The 18,879-nt window shown below is 38.6% G+C and overlaps 1 protein-coding gene across 1 annotated transcript in view; it reads left to right on the top strand.

Moving 5' to 3' along the window:
* Window positions 1–9,216, top strand: part of TOR3A (torsin family 3 member A) — a 16,009-nt gene extending 6,793 nt beyond the window's left edge. Inside the window, exons 4-6 of the mRNA XM_015811262.2 lie at window positions 732–907; window positions 4,873–4,997; window positions 8,943–9,216. Of these exons, the coding sequence (XP_015666748.2) occupies window positions 732–907; window positions 4,873–4,997; window positions 8,943–9,175 (534 nt within the window). The 3' untranslated portion in view covers window positions 9,176–9,216. The remainder of the gene's footprint in view (window positions 1–731; window positions 908–4,872; window positions 4,998–8,942) is intronic.
* Window positions 9,217–18,879: the final 9,663 nt, after the last annotated feature.

The raw sequence follows: 18,879 nt of genomic DNA, 5'->3' as shown, positions 1-18,879 counted from the left end.
GGCTGGCGACCCCCAGGGGGAGAGCCTTCTCTGTGGCAGCTCCTGCCCTCTGGAATGACCTACCCCCCGACCTACGTACAGTTGCGGACCTGCGCCTTTTTCGCCGAGCCCTGAAGGCCCATCTATTCCGTGCGGCCGACCTGGCGTAGTTTGATTATGTTTTAGTGGGGGTTTTTGTATGGGTGTGTTTTTAGAACAGGCCCGTTATTTAATTTGATTTTAGAACTGCCTATATTTATCATGGTTTTTATTATCGCCTGTTCACCACCCTGAGTCCCGTAAGGGAGATAGGGCGGTATATAAATTCAATAAATAAATAAATAAAAAATAAATTCTTTCATTTTAATCTTTTTTTAAAAAATTACCCACCTCCTTTAGCCAGGCTGCATTTTTATTTACTTTTGAGTTGTCCCATATTTGCTCTCAGAAATGTGCTTTGTCAGGCAATTATAAAAGGCTTCTTGGTGGGAATCACAGATCTTTAGATCACTCTCCCTTGGAAAATATTTCTGGTTCCCTCACTGGTAGCATATAAACAAGGATTTTAGATTTTGTTGATAATTTCATATTGACTTCTTTTTTCTTGATATTTTATAATTGCTTTTAAAGGTTATTAAGGCTATGTAATAAGCATCAGTTCTAAAAGATGGGATATAAGGCCATAAATAAATCTCTGGCTGTACCAGTTTTATTTATGCCAATTTCATCATTATTTATGCCTGTTCACTCAGGTCCAGCTAACAAAACAAATCACCGAGACAGCCCAACTCTGTGAACAATCCTTGTTCATCTTTGATGAAGCAGAGAGGTTTCACCCTGATATCCTCAAGGTCCTCAAACCATATGTGGGTCACAGTTGCAACACTGACAAGGTTCATTACCGGCGGTCCATCTTCATTTTCCTGAGGTAAATTTTGTTTTGAGTGTAAGAAACAAATCCTAAGTCATATATTCTGGGGACTTTTCAGAATATTAAAAGACCTTTGCTTTTAATACTGACAGTCGTCCAGGGTAAAAAAAAAAAGAGGTAGAAAAATCTAGAAACATATCAAGACTTCCACAAGTTTATTCAAAAGTTCTTCCTAAAAAAACTTTCTTGCCACTTCCATCAACAGATCCTGAGTTGCACTTTCATTTGGTCTAGCTCAGACATGTCAAACACAAGGCCCGCAGGGCAGATCCGGCCCGCAAAGTGGTTTCATGTCGCCCACAAAGCCATCCTGGAAACAGTGAGGGAAAGGCCCCCGCTGCCTTGGCCCCGGCCCAGGCTGGCCGGGAGCCAATGTACAATTTCGTGGTGGCCATCTATGCTGAAATGCATTCAGTCTTAGCTCCACAAGGCTGTCTGGAAACAGCGAGGGACTGCCCCCTGTCGCATCGGCCCCACTCCCTGGGCGCGTGCTGGGGAGGTGTCACCCTTCATAAGGAATGAAGAAATGCACCATTGCCTGGAAGTGGCCAACAAATGGCCCTCGCCTACTTCACATATCCGGCTTGGTGGGCTCCGGGGGAGGGGATGCCACGAGCAGTGTGAGTCGATGTTACCTGCACAATGCCGCCCAGCCCCCAGCCTACCCAGTTTTGGCAGGCAGCGGGGCGCTCTCCTTACAGTGCCAAGAGCTGAGCCAGGTGGCGCGAATCTGATGAGAAGCACAATGCCGCTGTGAGGAGAGCGCGGCGCTGCCTGCCGAAATTGGGCAGGCTGGGGGCTGGGCGGCTTTGTGCAGGTAATGTCGAGTCTCCTGCTGCTCACGATGTCCCCTCCCCCAGAGCCCACCAAGCCAGATATGTGAAGTAGGCGAGGGCCATTTTCTGGCCACTTCCAGGCAAAGGTGCATTTCTTCATTCCTCACCAAGGGTGACACCTCCCCAGCTGCATTTCTTGCCTGTTTTTCTCCCTTCCTCATCTCAAATATTTTTCCACCACTCTGTTCTTAAGGAAAGAAGGAAGGAAAGGAACGAAGGAAGGAAGGAACGAAGGAAGGAAAGGGAGGGAGGGTCTGGGGGAAGTCCTGCCCTGCTGCCCTTTCACCATCCCCTCCTGGCCTATCCTGGGGGTCTCCTATCCTATTGCTAAGGATGCTTTGGATACAAAGACGGGCCTCTCACATGGAGAGGGAATGGGCCTCCCTCTGACTTTGCCCTCATACCCATCATGAGCATCCTGGCTAAGGAGAGCAAGCACAGCAGCAGCAGCCTTGAGATAAGCACAGCTGGGCGCCCCCTTGGGGAAGTGGGGCTGGGCTTGGTGCCACAGGAGCTCGTGGGCTGACCTGAGCGTTTGACCTCTGCTGCCCAGGGCTCTGGGCAGCCAGCACCACCGTCCAGTCCCCCCGCATGGCCGCAGAGGGACAGTGAGGTTCCTCCAGTGGACCATGCCTTGGTGCTTGCCCTGGTCCCACCCCCCTCTGCCGGAGACCCTCGGATCTGCCCTACTCCTACCCAGGACCCCACAGGCACCCTTGACACAAGCGATGTAGAGCTGGCCGTGCCCACCCAGTAGTCCACACCCACCCCAGCCACGCCCATCCAGTAGGCTGCACCCCCCCCCGCCCCGCCCCCCCACCCCCCCCCCCCGAGGGCAACCACAATGCTGATGCGGCCCTCAATGAAATTGAGTTTGACACCCCTGGTCTAGCTTAAAAGCTGAACTTTGCAAAAGCAGTAAGATTTATTTCTGTCCTTTTACAAATTCTGTATAGTGCAAGTACAGAAACATACAGGAGAGGTTCATTTTGTTCTCTGACTCTACTGTCTACAATGTTGCTGATATTCAAGGATTCCCTTTAGAGAGGGAAGACTCGTGTACTTAAGAATACCTCTGTCTCTAATCAGCTCCCCCTGATACAATAAATAACATTTACTATAAAATATTCATGGGATCTGGGCACTAGGAATGAAATTCAGGAAAAAAATTGTACTACGCTCAAAATTGCTTCTTTCCAATTAGATTTGAATATATCGATTTAAATCTAATTTGTAGGTGGCTGAATTTATTGGGGCTAAGCAGGGTCAGCCATGGTTAAGAACATGCTTGGGAAACTATCAGGACTGTAGGTCAGATTGAGAAGTCAAAAAAATGTCCAGGAGAAAGCATTGGCAAACCATTTCCATACTACAGTGAAGAAAACTGCATGATTGTGATCAGGTAGTCAACAGTAGTTTTATTAAGCAAAAGGATATATTTACCTTTGCCTTACATCCAAAAAGAAGCTTTGAACATTAATTAAAATCTCACCTACCTTTATTAAAAGCTGGCTTGCTGATAACAATAATTGAGTTTGAAAAGCAAATACAGTGGTACCTGGGTACTCATCATTAATTAGTTCTAGGAAGCGCAATGAGTACCAAAAATGATGAGTACCAGATTTTTCCCATAAGGAATAACATTGACAAATTCTAGCTTGTGCTTTAAGAACCTGATGAGAACTGGGGCAAAATTTTCACATCAAAATGCCTTGAGTACCAAATTTGATAAGTTTCAAAGCAGATGAGTACCAAATTACCACTGTAAGTCAGTTTTTGCTACCTATATTTTTTTGCACTGGACCTTTGAAACTAGTAAGATTTGTGCCAATTTCTTTTTTCTCATTAACTAGGAGCAAAATTTACCTAAAGGCCAACTGCTTTTTCCTAAGAGGCTGGGGATTTACCAAAGTAAACTAAATCCCTCACTGAAGATCATCTTTAGAGGGAAGACAGCAAACATGAATGCTATTAATGCATTAGATGTCTTAAAACGAGTGCTTCTTTTCTCACTCTATCTATTCCACAATAATAATAATAATAATAATAATAATAATAATAATAATAATAATAATAATAATAATAATAATAATAATAATAATAATACCACCACTTGAACACCATTGGCATTGACAAATTCGCTATTAGTCAATTGCAAAAGGCGGTCTTACTAGGAACTGCTTCTATCCTGCGACGATATCTGTAATACCATCAAACATCCACATCTGCCTATCCCGGGTCCTGGGTAAGGACTTGATAGGTAGACAAAATGCCAAATCCAGTCTGAACATTTGACTGACTGTGCGATGATCCATAATAATAATAATAATAATAATAATAATAATAATAATAATAATAATATCATTATCATCATCATCATCATCCCCCAAAAGAGTGGGAGAAAAAAGAAATGGGTAAAGAAGTCATGTTCCACGTCTTTATCTCATTGCAGGAAACAGGAGGTTAAAATGTACATATGATTGCAGAAAGATTTTCTGTCCTTAACATTCCACCATAAGCCATTCTGGGAAATACAAGTGAATTCAAGCTGATTTTAGTGTATCAGCAGAAATGAGAAACTTTCACCCTCGGGACTTTCTTGTACAATGACTAACAACGTTACCCTGTGATACTATTGTGAATACCGGACAAGATAGCTTATGCATTAAGGTTATATTTTGCTGCAACTGCTAAATTCTATTGGTCAATGAGATACAGATAGTCCTCAGCTTAGGACCACAATTGAGCTAAACATTTCCATTGCTAAACAAGACAGTTAAGTGAGTATTGCTCCATTTTACAACCTTTCTTGCCACAATTAAGTGAATCACTGCAGTTGTTAAGTTAGTAACACAATTGTTAAGTGAATCTGGCTTCCCCATTGACTTTGTTTGTCAGAAGATCGCCAAAGGTGATCACATGATGCCAGGACACTGCAACCCATCAAAAATACACGCCAGTTGTCAAGTGTCCAAATTTAGATCCCGTGGGGGATGCTGCAGTGGTTATAAGTGTGAAAAATGGTCATAAGTCACTTTTTTTTCAATGTTGTTCTAACTTTGAACGATCACTAAACCAATGGTTGTAAGTTGAGGACTACCTGTAATATTCTTTTTTTGTACTCAGCAACACTGGTGGCAACATCATCAATAAGGTGGCCCTGGATTCCTGGCAAGCTGGTCAAGCTAGAGAGGAGATCACCCTGGAACATTTAGAACAAGTTCTGCGAAGAGAGCTGCTGGATGCCCCAGGTGAGTTGCTGCTTGTTCCTAAGGCTTTACCACCACTGCAGTTCTAACTTCGGTAGTAATGCATTTTTTTGTCTTTTGCAAGATATTGATTGAGGGCAAGTGTGAAGTTACATTTACAAATAATATCAGTGCTTTAAAAAAATATTAATTTTCACCATTCTAATGGGATGGATAATAGGCCAAAAGCCATAATTGGAAGGATCTGTTAAATATACTGTGGCAAGCCAATAGGTTTTATTTTTCCTCAAATGTATGAAATTTCCCTTCTCATCTGCAGATTAATAGGCACTCACAAAAGATACTAAGGCATGTTAGTCTAAAAGAAAATATTACAGCATTTTAATATGTTTTGTGACATAAGCTTTTTTTGAACTAGGTATCTATTCATCTACTCTGACAAATGTAAACAGAGATATTAGTGGGAAAGAGACCTAAATCTTGAGTTTAGAGCAGGGGTAGGCAACCTTGGCTCTTTTATGATCCGTGGACTTCAATTCCCAGAATTCCTGAGCCAGCTATGCTGGCTCAGGAATTCTGAGAGTTGAAGTCCACGAGTCATAAAAGAGCCAAGGTTGCCTACCCCTGGTTTAGAGGGAAATGAAATGCAGTAACATTAAAATTAACCGTCTACAAACACGTGGGATCTGTTGAATCTAGTGATACCTTCCTTGTAGCTTGGTAAATGAATAGGCCCCTTTTTCATGCCTTAGCTTAGCTGAATCAAAGGAGAAAGTGGGTTTTTATCAACAGGTACAGATGACCAGTGGAGCAGTTTTTTGTCTCTAGCTAGCCAGGTTTTCCAAACTGAGATGAGAGAAGAAGATTAACACTCTCAACTAGCTGTAGGAATGGGATGAAGTCCCAAAATATCCCAGGAAACAGGAGTTTCCTAGATACTCCATTTCCATTTCCTTTTCTTTGTGTGTTTTACTCTGCAGGATAAGAGGCATAAAATAGAAAGAGGCGGAGTAAGACTCATCCCTAAATTCTACTGCAATGGCTCCAATCTTGGTAAAGCTGCTAGAAAGTTTTCAATTTGCTTTTGTCCAGTTGAGAGGGTAGGAGGAGGGACAGGAACAATAACTTTTCAAAGAATTGAGAGGATTCTCAAAATCTCTCTTTTTTAAAGAATGGCTATATTGCTCAGCTGTGTCATATGAACACAGCCATTTAGTTCTAAAATCTTGTAACTGCTGCTACTTTCATTTCCGTCTAGCCTCCCTTTACTCTTTATACAGTAATTGCTGTTCAAAATAACATTTATTTCCATTGGATGAATTGGATAAATTCACAACTGTATTGTCATAATTTTGTTTGCTTCAACATGAATGAAAATATAAATATACAAATATGATAAAACTGCATACAAATAAAATTGATAAAATTGTCATTTTTATCTCTGTCATTGTCTAGGGGTTATCATCTTTGGTTTCTATGATATTTATTCATATGGATTTTTATATTTTATATCTGATTTTTTACATTGCTGTTTTATCTCGTTGGGTAATGCCCAAAGTTGCTTTTGGTGAGATGAGCGGCTATATAAATTTGATAAATAAATGATTGTGTTCTTTGTTGTATTATTATATAAAGCTGCTCTAAACCTACAGCAAAATCAACTGCATTTGCCAAAATAATCCTTTGTGGCCACTACTTTGCTTCCTCTTCCTCTTCATCAAATTGTCTTTTCCTGCTGTATTTCAATTGCAAATGTATGGGAACAAAGATAGCCAGGGAAATGATTGAAGCCTGGGAAATGGGCCCCTTGTCAGACAACAGGCATGCTGATTTACCACCAGCTTATCAGGTATTTAGGACTTGGTAGCCCAAGGAAAAAACAGCCATCAACATACCAATCAACCAATAGAAAGGCGCCACATAAATACGATGTATAGAAGGAACCCAAAACACACCTTCCAGTAGAGAAAATTTCCCTGAGGATGTGCTCCAGCATTGTCTGAAAGTTCAAAAGACTAAATCTCTGGTCCTGGTGACTGATCCAGATTGGATCTTGCAACATTATCCTAGGACATGTATATTTGCCTTCATTCATGAGAAATATGGGCAGCTAGTGCTTCAAACAGTTTGGCTTTGGGAATCTTTCTCAGCACGCGAGGCTTCCACTTATGAACAACTATACTTCCTAAACCGATGCACTCGGGAAGGGGTCATTCCACACAGCCTACAATACTGACCACCAGTCAACTCGAAGATGAGCAGACCTATGGCAAAAGCATTCAGCAAACGTATGTTAGAGGTATTAATACATGACTGCCATCTAAGATGGGGCAAGTATAAAGCATCTATCAATATACATAAGGGGCATTGTCTATCACAAGAATTAGTCACTGACCTAGAAAATGTTATTATGGCCCTTGTAAAAGAAAAACGGGAGAAAAAGGAAACAGTTGGAAGATAATGATGAGAGGTTTAACACATGAGACGCCTCACCAACAGAATTTATAGCAGCATTAGAGTCCATGTTCAACAGAGTAGAGATAGAACAGCCAGAAAAACATGCCATGTATTGTCAGTGCTGGTTGCACACAAACCAAACAATACACTCAGCCCAACAGAGCAACACATCTTGAAAGACCTGAAACAAGATCAGGACATTATTTTATCAGCAGATAAGGGCTGGTCAACAGTGGTAATGAACTGCACAGATTATGTGACACGGCGAGTTTGACACGCATGCATGAATGACATGTTTGTCATCATCAAAAGAAATGCACTGAAAGAGTTTTATACCTTACTGAACTCCATCTTCTCAGACATACAATTCATAATGGAGGAAGAAACAGCTAAACAATTACCATTTTTAGATGTGCTTGTCAACAGACAGGAAGATGGAAACCTAGAAACCATGGTTTATTGCAAGGCCACCAACAGTCCACTCATTCTTAGTTTCAACAGTAACCATCCAGTGTCACACAAAAAGAATTGCTATAGAACCCACTGTAGTACCCAGCAAGCTAAAGAACTGAAGAGAAGGTACCTATGTGAAAAATTCAGGCAGAAGGGGAACCTTCCCATAAGCATTTATTACAGGATGCCTGTGCAACATGTAAGGAAGAGAAATGAAGAAAGAGGGTATAAGATCAACCATATGGCACACCCTGCCATGCATCAAAAACATTTCGGAAGCAGTAGAACTCAGCTTCCGAGGTCTCCAAGTGGGCATCGCACACCGCCCAGAGACTACCATATGAGGACCAATCATGCATTGCAAAGATTGCTTGGAAGTGAGAGGTACTTCTGATGTAATCTACAGATCCCCTGCATGGATTGCCCCAGTGACTATGTAGGACAGACGGGGAGGAAGCTAACCATAAGATTGCAAGGACACAAGCGAGTGGTCAGACGAGGAGACCCAAACTCATTGGTAGCCTCACATTGAACAAGGACATACATTGTTTTGGAGCTATTAAGATTGTTGGCCATGCAAGTACAAAGATAGCCAGGGAAATGATTGAAGCCTGGGAAACAAGCCTCCTGTCAGTCAAGAGGAATGCTGATTTACCATTAGCTTATCAGGTACTTAGGAGCCAAGGACTTGGCAGCACAAGGAAAAAAAACAGCCAATCCCCTGCCATCAACACACTAATCAACTAATAGGAAGGCACCACATAAATATGATGCATAAAATAACCCAAAGCACATATTCTGATAGAGAAAGGTTCTCTGAGGCTGGGCTCCAGCACAAGTCCAAAAGCTCAGAACACTAAACTTCTGGTCCTGGTGACTGATCCAGATTAGATCTTGCAATATAGATTTTTCACTGTTACTGATATTGTCTTAAAATAGGCCATGTGTGCCAAAGGTACTATAAAAATAAACTATTTTTGCCTCCCCAGTAATGCCAAGTAACTAATTACTGTCTACCCTGGTCAATAACTAAGACGCAGGAGATACCAGATGACTTATATCTTTTTTCCCCCCCAGATGCCGACAACTGCCTTCTTCAGGAGAACCTCATAGACTTTCTGGTACCTTTCCTACCTTTGGAATATCACCATGTGAAGCTCTGTGCTCGGGATGCTTTTCTTGCTCGAGATCTACAGTTCACTGAAGAGATGCTAGATGAGGTTGCAAGGACGATATTCACTCCCAAGAAATTATTTTCTGCTCAAGGTTGCAAATCAATATCTCAGCGTATAAACTACTTTCTTCTTTGACAGGGGAAGGTAAAGAAGATTGCAATTGAGTTTATTTTTTTTTATCTTATACAAGGGACACATACTTTATTTATTACACTAACTAGTGTAATTTTACCTACGTTCCTCATATTATTGGGGTTGCCCAGCTAAAAAGGTAAGAAAACTCCATTATGGATATGGAATCTACATGAATGATATTACTGAAAATAGTAATATATCCAGAGTATTTTTTGAATACTGGTAACAAATGATGCCTTTGGGTTACATATTGTTATCCATTATATTGAGTGGGTTTTTAGACAACCTGGGTAGAAGACCCCCATCTACAAGATGTGAGACGGACTTAATTTTATTCCCAGGTCTTAGTTGACAATGATTTGAATCAAGTAACTTCCTAGTCTGCATTCTTAGCGTATGGCTGGGTGAGGAGCTATCATATTCACTTGCAATGCAATCTACCTCTTCTTCCACAATCCTTGTGTCAAAATAAGGTATGAAGGAAAAGATTTTGTCCCTTATTAGAGGCCTGGTGTCAATCTTTGTTTTATATATATTTAGTATAAATTTTTAAATATAATTACAGGTGCTAAAATTACACTTTTCATAGTATATATATCAAGACCAAATATGTGCCATTCTTTGTATTATAACTTTTATAACAGGACAATGTACTTCTAGCCCAGCACTGAAATTGAGCAATGAGGTTCCAGTTCCATGTGATAAGCACTCTTTGCATAAGCCATTATTTGCTGGTATTGCACTTCTGTTGTCTTTGTAACTTGAAATGTTGGATGGAATGTTGCTTTGGCATTGGCATTCACAGCAGGACACTTACTTTGTCAGAGTGAATATAACACAGATTTAGCTGGCCAGATATACTCGGTTTGTAAGAGCTATGTATGTACACAGTCTGACTGAACACAAATTTAAGTTTCGAAAAATACACAAACCTTGTGCAAAACTGAGCCATATGTGGATGACCAAGTGACTTTGAGGCAACATAGGTGTCCCCAGAATCTGATCCTATACTACAATCCCAATTTAGAGGAAGAAATTTTAGATTATAGATTTTAGGGCAAATAATAGAAATTGGATCTCTTGTTCTCACATTTTAGGAACAATGTTTCACAATTGTAAAATATAGGAGCTCTCAGGCACATTTGCCATTATAGTAAGTACATGTCCTGTGCCTGACCTTTCCATTACCATTATCTCCACTTAAATAAGTGATCTGTTCCTGAATTTTTCTGTATCACTGTTTTCTTCCCAAAAATGCTACCAGCAAGAAGCCGAGATCTGTCATTTTAATTAACCAATTTTCAGCTGCTGCCTGAAACTGACAAAGTCTTTAGTCACTTTCACACATTTGGCTTTTGTTGGGAGCTCAAAGCTATGAGTAAGCTAGGCAAAAAGCTGTAGCCAGTGTGCTTCTTTCAATGTGTATTTCTCATTGTGTGCCTGCTTATTCTCTTGTAATCCCTTCCTCTCCAATAAATGTAAATACAAACATTAATTCCCTTCTTGCTAATTATCCCAGCCTCAGGGTGAGCATTCCAAAAGGGAAAATGAAGAACAGTCATGAGCACAGTCAGAATCATTTAGTGACTGAGATGACAATCCCAATTATGGTGTCTAAACAAGGATTACCTATAGTCCAAAATAGGGAATAATCTAGTATCTGCAGATAGCCAAGCAGTTGTCCATATGTGGGTCAGGCAGTCATGCCCCATTTCTTCTCCTATACATCCTGTGAATGCAAGCATATAGACCTAAACCTTCTATTTAATTTTCAGAGTGGCTTGTTACAAAAGCTGTGCAGAGCATCGTGCCTAACGAAAAAGGTATTACACAAATTCTGTTGACATTTTGTTTGCTAGCCAAATGTCAGCAAGATTGTATTTATTGTCTAGGTTAGCTTGCTAAATGATATAACATTTGTAACCTGTGACTGGAGGTGAAGTGAGAGAGAGAAGATACACAGTGCAGAACAAAATGTGCCTAGCTATTCTAGAAATATGAACCTGTCTTGTGTTAGCAGCTTCAGCAGAGCCATTCCCATTTCTGTATAACATTTCAGCGTCTGAATGTGTGCCGGTAAATTGTAGATGATTTCCACAGAAAACTACTGTGAGTTGGTTCTTGAATTCTGACCTAACAAATCATTTGTGACAGCTTTCACATGTTCAAGTCATCATACATGAAATGCCAAACCAGTTCCTTTTTTTAATCTTTTAGGTATATAACTACATGTTTTTCTTTGAATTTCATTATTCACTCAATCACTATGGCCTAAAAGAAAGTCCTGAAATTTAGTTGCCAATAAAATATTGCAATTTTTATTTAAAACAAAATGCAAATTGGCAAAAATCTCTGGAACAGGCAGAGGCAATGCCTCCAAGGGCCGTACTTACATCAAGTTAACACTGTTTGCAGTTCACAGTCAGAAAATAGTGAAAATTTAAATTAGAAAAAAACCAAATATATTACAAACAACAATAAAAAACAAAATAACATTTGACAACACTAGTAGTGTGGGTTTTTCTGTGTGAGTCGCACATTTCAGTTTCACCCATTTTAATCCTCAGTGAATTCAACTAATGAAGTGCTGGGTTGATTAAAATCCTTAACCATCCATCCCCCCCCCAACCCTGCCCTCTGGAAATCTACCCCTTACACATCACACAACATTGGCCATTTTTGCCCTAGGCAATTTCAGGGAAATGAGACATTCCTAATATGCCACCTTTCTGGATTAGAAGCCACATTTTCACATCATGAATTATACTTGAACTAGTTGTGCACAGCAATTCTTAATACAGTACTGTGAATGGTAAATGGAAAGTGGTGTCTGATCATGCTCATTGCTTTAGTCATTTGAGCATTTCCTAAGTCTGTATTTTAAAACAAACATGCCATCCATGAAGAAGCAGAAAAGGGGGTTAGCTAGTAGCCTATTTGCATAAAAGAAAAGTTAGATGTATCCAAGATAATTTTTAACATAGGGGCTCATCATATATCAATAGGAGACTTAGCATAGAGTAAGAGAGAAAGGTTACCGGTACTTCTTTTTAATCTTTTGTGGAGAGGGGTCATCTGAAATTAAGGCTCACTTCAATCAATAAAAGCCTTTCCTAGATTGCACTGAGATAAGGGGAAAGGAGTTGCACTTCCATTCAGGTCAAAAGTAGAGGCAAAGAAATAAAGCATACCACAAAGGCTAGGTTCATCCGTTTTTCTAAAATACAAGTTTTGTAAATTGATGGCAACTTTTAAACAATACTTTTACTCTGAAGTAATACAAAGATTCGACAAGCTTTAATATTTAATTTTAAAGCCTGGTAAGAAATGTATCTTCTTAATTTAGCAATATTTTTTTCACATTAGAAACCCTTGTTTTTGGCAAAAAAAAAAAAAAAGAATTTTGAACAAGGATTTGAGGGCATTATTTAGCCAGCTTCAAAGACTATGACCAAACAATAACCTGTTTTTACTGTTTTCCATGTTTAGTGTTTTGATGATATATACTAAAGAAAATAGAAATCTTAGACTTCACATCTTAAGAAATAGGCCATCAATAGAGTATGGTGTCATAATATGTTATTAAGCAGAACCCCCTCCTTAGAGAATGAATGCTTTATCTTCAATCCTGCTTTAAGACCAGAGAATCAAGGAAAATGTTGCTGAAAGCCCTAATTCTAAATGCAGAGCAGGTAACCTACTATCCTTTTGGTTATTGACCCCTTAAAAACTGTCATGCGAAATTTCAGCAGCAAACCACTAAAAAAAAGAGCAATGAGAAAATCAAACAATAAAAATCTGTAGGTTTATATTTTTGTAAGAAAAAACCCTGCATGAGCCAACTACCATAGTAATTCTACCTCTAACAGCTTACAAATTGTTCCTGCAGCATCATTCCATTACAGGAGCCCTTGGCTACTCCAAAATTAGAACCATTTGAATTTTTGGGCACCTCATATCCTTGCCTTAATGGAAAGATAATTTTTCACTATTTTGCAAATCCATGGGCTCAGAATATTCCTATTTGCCCAAGACCTCCCACGGATTCTACTTTGAGATGAATTTACTGGAGAAGCCTGATAATTTCGTATAACTTTTGTACTATATTTTGAACTAGCTGGAGTTTGCCAATCAATCTTCAGTGCTACAAATATTTTTTTAATAAAAGCATGATAGTACAGCATACTCCTCTAGAATTTCTGCCATTAGGAGCGCAGCAATATTATTTATGAATGAATTGTATGTAATACCAAAAAGCTTTTTCACATTATGCAAGAGGACTGATTCATTCCTTACAGTTCCAAGGCAATCCGGGAACATTTTGAATTTAGTAAGGAACCAATCCACGTATAGAACGTACACTATTCCACCAGCTAAAACCAAAGTTTTCTCATAAGATTCCATTAACTATTAACATCATCCCTTTGCCCCCAGTATACTGTAAAGGTGCAAATGAGCAGAGAATGCATTCCTGTCATGTTTAGCCAGAAAGAAAACTATAGCAACTATTCTAGATTTACAGTGAGTTCCTTTCTGAACAAGCACCACTCAGTTTCAAGAACAGCATACATATAAGAAGACATTGGGCACGATTTATAAAATAATAAAGGCAAAGTTTAAGCATTATTGTCTGGGGAAAAATTACGGCATTTTTGAACAGAAGATAATATCTTCCTACCGTTATCAAGGAAGGTCAAAGTGATAATCTGAAACTCATGCAAAAACACAAAAAATTCTCTGCACTTTTTTATAGCTTTGGGGCAATAGCTTTAAAGCTTTCAATGCCTAGTAGTTGTTATTATTCAGAGTCCACTAATGAACCCCGAGGGAAAAAATTGACTTCCTTTCCAGATATAGTAACTTTTGCTCTATATTGAGTGGTATGTGAATTGTCTCTACATTTAATATGCAAAATAATCCAATAATTGTCAGGATTTTGCTTTTAAACTAGGATGAGAAGCTAAAAACAGCGAAAAGTGACTGAGAAGCATCAGAAAAAGGGGACCAGGAAAAAATATTAACAGAAATCTGCCTAGAGAGTTGGAACTCAATTATCTCTAGTTAAATGTTAATATTTAGCAAATATGAACTTAAACTACATGACAATTAAAATGGAAAAAGAAATAAAACTTTCACAATCATAACCATTTTATTGTAATTAGTTTCCTGTTTAAATGAGGTAAATTTCTTGACTGTAGTGTGTTTATTTTCAATTATTTACTGTTAAATCTTCAGTTAATATACTGCAATACTAGACATTTTTAGTCCTTCAGATGTTATTGGGATTCTAAATTTCATCAGCCCTATGGCCAGGGATCATTGATTAGAAAGATGACAATTCTAGTTGAGGAGAGCCACAGGTACTGCATGAGATTAGGTCACCCATATGTTAAACTTAGCATTCTATCCAAAGATGAGGAAAGTAGCTAATTTAGTTGTTTGGATTTAGCCAGATACTAAATTCTATTTAACCCATCCAAAGAAACTGCAAAAACTGATCTAAATTAGTTTCAACTACAAAATGAGTTTTGCATTATGAATCCACACACACCAGACTGTGTGCATAATTTTGGGAGGGAGCATGACCTACAAAAAGCTAGAATGGGTCATAATGTAACAGGGAAATACAATTGCCTACTTTTCTCTTAATTGTCATGCACATTAATATCAACTTTAATTCTCAGTGCCATTTGCTTATGTTATCAAAAGGCAGCACCCAGCCATCAGAGGAAAGTAATAAACAATTTGGTTTGAGAATTACATAAAACTAGGGAGAAAACCTGAATGGGAATTCTCAAACTATTCAAGGACCAAACATGTTTATTTGACATGAAATGCTAATGACTGTTGAAGGAAACATGAGAATGTAGTGTTTGGAATCTATAACAAAGAACAACTCATACTTTTTTTATTATTATTACACTTATCTCTGTTTAGGGGATGATTTCTTCTATTTGCTCTCCCAAATGTTGAAAATGTTTGCCATTATAGTGAAAATTCAAAAGAGAAGCATGGGCCAAGAAACATGAATTTTCTGAACTAATGCATATAATCTGTTTCAGCTTTCTTAGCTTTTTTCCCAAGCCACTACCAATAATCTCACATTTCAGATTTAATTGACAGATTACATTTTTTCACATGATGAACTTAATGTGTAGCCTGGTATAGTCTGGCCTATGAAGCAAAAGTGATTTTTTTTCATTTTTCCATTAGCATATATTGTGTACAGATTCAATGACAATTTCAGGTCTACACAATCATTAAAAGATTTGCCATAAAAATCAATAGGCAATATTAAATGTTTTAAACTTTCAATATTTAAACCTGATCAATTAAAAATAAAATAAAAGGCACATTAAATTTGGCCCTAAATGAATTTAGATTAATGCTTCTAATTGATGAAAATAAGATATCAACAAAGGTGCAATGGCAGGTAGAACTAACTGCTGGAAAAGCTAACGAGAAAATGTGCCCAAGGAAACCCTAACAGAACATTCATAAACAATTCCAACAAGGAGAAAAAAAGATAGCAAAAGCAGATGGAACTGCAAAAGTAACTTAAGAAAGATCCAGTGATAAAGGTGGTTTATCTGGGAGGTTTAAAAAAGAGGAAGATCACAAAGGAAGAGTACCTACAGATTACCTGGATTTGTAGAGATGATGTAATAAAAGCTAAAACTCAGAACGAGCCAAAATGAACAATTCTAAGAATCCTAACAAAAGGAGCTTCATATATGCCTATGCCTATAGCAATGAAAATAGCAAAGGCTGCTTGATTCTTATTCAGTCTTGTCCAAAAAGAGGGCATGCATCCTACTGAACAATTATGAAGAGCCAGTTGGATGAACAATTTAGATTTCATCTAGCTAAGGAAGAGTTGTTAAAGCAGTTCACACTCCTATTTAGCAGATGAGATAAGAGCAAGGAAAACCTAGACTCAAGTCTATCTTTGGTCACAGAAGCTCATTGGTGGCTTTGGACAAGTTTTTTTATTAGCTCCCCTTTTCTCACAGAGCTGTTATGGAGAAAAGCAAAGCAGGGTGGCTCTATATATTCCTTCTTGAGCATTTGTGATTTTCCAAATCACAGGACGTAATTGTTCCATTCAATTCTGAACTGGTCAGAACCCACTGAACCCACAGTCCAGTTCTTGGCATTTTATTTATTTCATATCACATTTCCTAACCAAACATTTCCCTCAGAGCATTACTGTTATAAGAAAATTTTAGATGACTATAACAAGTAGAAAGAGAAGCAATAGGTGATCAGGGGCTGGAAATCAAGTGCAACAGGAGAGATTAAGGAAACCAGTCTTGAGAAAAGAAGGCTCAGAAGGGAATAAATATCAGGGTACAGAAAAATGGTCTTAATTTTCAGCAAGCCATATTTCTGCCGAATGTTAGAATAATTTTCAATAAGAGGAGCGGTTCAACAGTCAAATCAGTTATTGTGAAATAATAGTTTCCCTTCACCGGAAATCTTCTAGCTGGGCAGACATTTGTCACAAATTGGACTCAGTGGTCTAAATAAACTATATCAATGATATAATGTACACTTCTATGACAAACAGGCTGATTTTAATAGTTTGGTGCAAAAGGGGTCTGCAGACATGAACTGCAGTATATACTTGAAAGGGGTGTGTTTGTGTGTGTGTACATGTGCAATATCAGAAAAATAGATTTTTTTCCCATCCCATATTTAAGCTACTTGTTACTTACCAGAACAAAGTCAATTTATTTTGAAACAGTAATTTCTTTGACAACAGGAAAGATTTTTATAAACTGTCCCAGGCAAATACGAAGTTCCATGCCCTTGCATTTTTAAGACAGATTTCGTATTAAGAGCAGCATACGGCAAACGTAAACATACTGTATAAACCATTGTCCAACATATAAATAATATACGAATAATTCAATAACTCCAGAATTCTCTCAGGAAAGCAGAACAGTAACTGAAGACACACTGGGCACCAGAGGCCAATTCCAAAAGCCAGCAAGAAAAAAATAAGTCTGCATGATGAGGATGGGTATCCTCTATCTCCTTAATCAGGGGTCCTCAACCTTGGCAACTTTAAGACTTGTGGACTTCAACTCCCAGAATTCCTCAGCCAGCAAAGCTGGCTGAGGAATTCTGGGAGTTGAAGTCCACAAGTCTTAAAATTGTCAAGGTTGAGGACCCCTGCCTTAGGTCAATATTATTGTAGACACACATATAGATACCCAATTTTTTCTTGCTCAGAAATGGAAGAAATTGTGCACTGGATATCTGCAGCATGTGCTGTCCTCTAAGGCTGTGCAGCAGTTTTAATTCAAAATGGGAAAAATGATTCCAGGTAGGGGGAGCACTACCATTGAACCTATGGAAAAGTACTTAAAACATCTGCATTGCTAAAGTGTTAGTTGCTGCACAATCCCAAGAAAAGACAAACTGCAAATAAACATGTGAGCAGTTCTGGATGCTCTTTAGCATTTCCCCCCTTTGAATCCAAAGCATTGCAGAGCCTGCTTATTCTCTACCATGTGAAGACCTTATTATTGTGAATCAGAAATGGAACCCAAATGTGCTTTCATTCTGTGAGTTTTCCCCATCTAATAATGCTGCATATTCAGTGTAATTTCTAGAAAATTTAATGGCAGGATTCTAGTTAGTATAAATGTGTTTTCAATCTCCTTTTCCAGACAGTATGGCTAAAAAAAACCTTCCATTTATGGTTTAAGGCTGAAATGAGTAACCCATTTGTGACTGAAGCCATACCGTAACTAATTATTGATAGCTAACAGCTCCAGAGAACAAAATGGTACCAGGATTCAAGATATTTCAAACAGAGTCTCCATTATTTGTTTCTACCAAGCCTTTCAAACATCAAATATCATATAACTTCCTTGTTTTGTTTCTTGACAAAAAAAAAATTGTAGGAAACCACAGCTCCATTTTTCAATAGTTTGTTGCTGAATTTCAATAAATAGAGTGAGTTCAGGGGTTCTGGGATAAACAAAAAAGAGGCCTCATGGAAGCATATAGCCTGATTATCTTTCAGAAGCAAACATGTTGTGCAAATGCTAGTTTAAAGTCACATTAATCATAGAAAAACCCAATATTATTTACTTAACATCAGTGGGTTTTTGAAATTAGTGGTCCCGTAGCAAGCTGACTTTTGAAGATGATGATTTTTGCAACTGGACTACTTGAAGGGAGATAACAGCATGTTTGTACAGACCAATCACTTACAATGAATCCATGCGCAGGCAGTGTCTTGAAACTACAAATAAAGCAAAAATCTAAACAAAGAATCTATATCAGCAATGCCTGAACTGGTATTCCAAGAGCAAATTTATAGTTCTACTAGAAAATATGAAGGCCTCAGGTCTCTAGTTCCCTCAAAAAGAAATGACATTAAGGTAACCACAATTAAAATAGGAATGTAGAGAACACTAGCAGCATTCTGCAGTGTTTTAATCCAGCAGGGCTCCTCAAGGTATAGCAAAGCCACCACTGTACCAAAGTTCAACGCCAGAGATAAATTAACAGTTTCTTGGGCATGCTATCCCCCAAAGAACTCAAGTGATTGCCATTGGTTAGCTAACCATGCTATGCTACCCACATGGTGATGGCTGCAGTTTGAGTGTTAAGGTGTGATTGTATGAAATCCAGTGGCAAGTCTGCTTAAATTGTCATTCAAGATGCTGTGAAAGAGTGAACGTGTG

The sequence above is a fragment of the Protobothrops mucrosquamatus genome, unplaced genomic scaffold (assembly GCF_001527695.2).
Source record: "Protobothrops mucrosquamatus isolate PMUCROS unplaced genomic scaffold, P.Mucros_1.0 scaffold35, whole genome shotgun sequence".
Taxonomy (NCBI): Eukaryota; Metazoa; Chordata; class Lepidosauria; order Squamata; family Viperidae; genus Protobothrops; species Protobothrops mucrosquamatus.
This window is presented reverse-complemented; position numbering and strand designations above follow the sequence as displayed.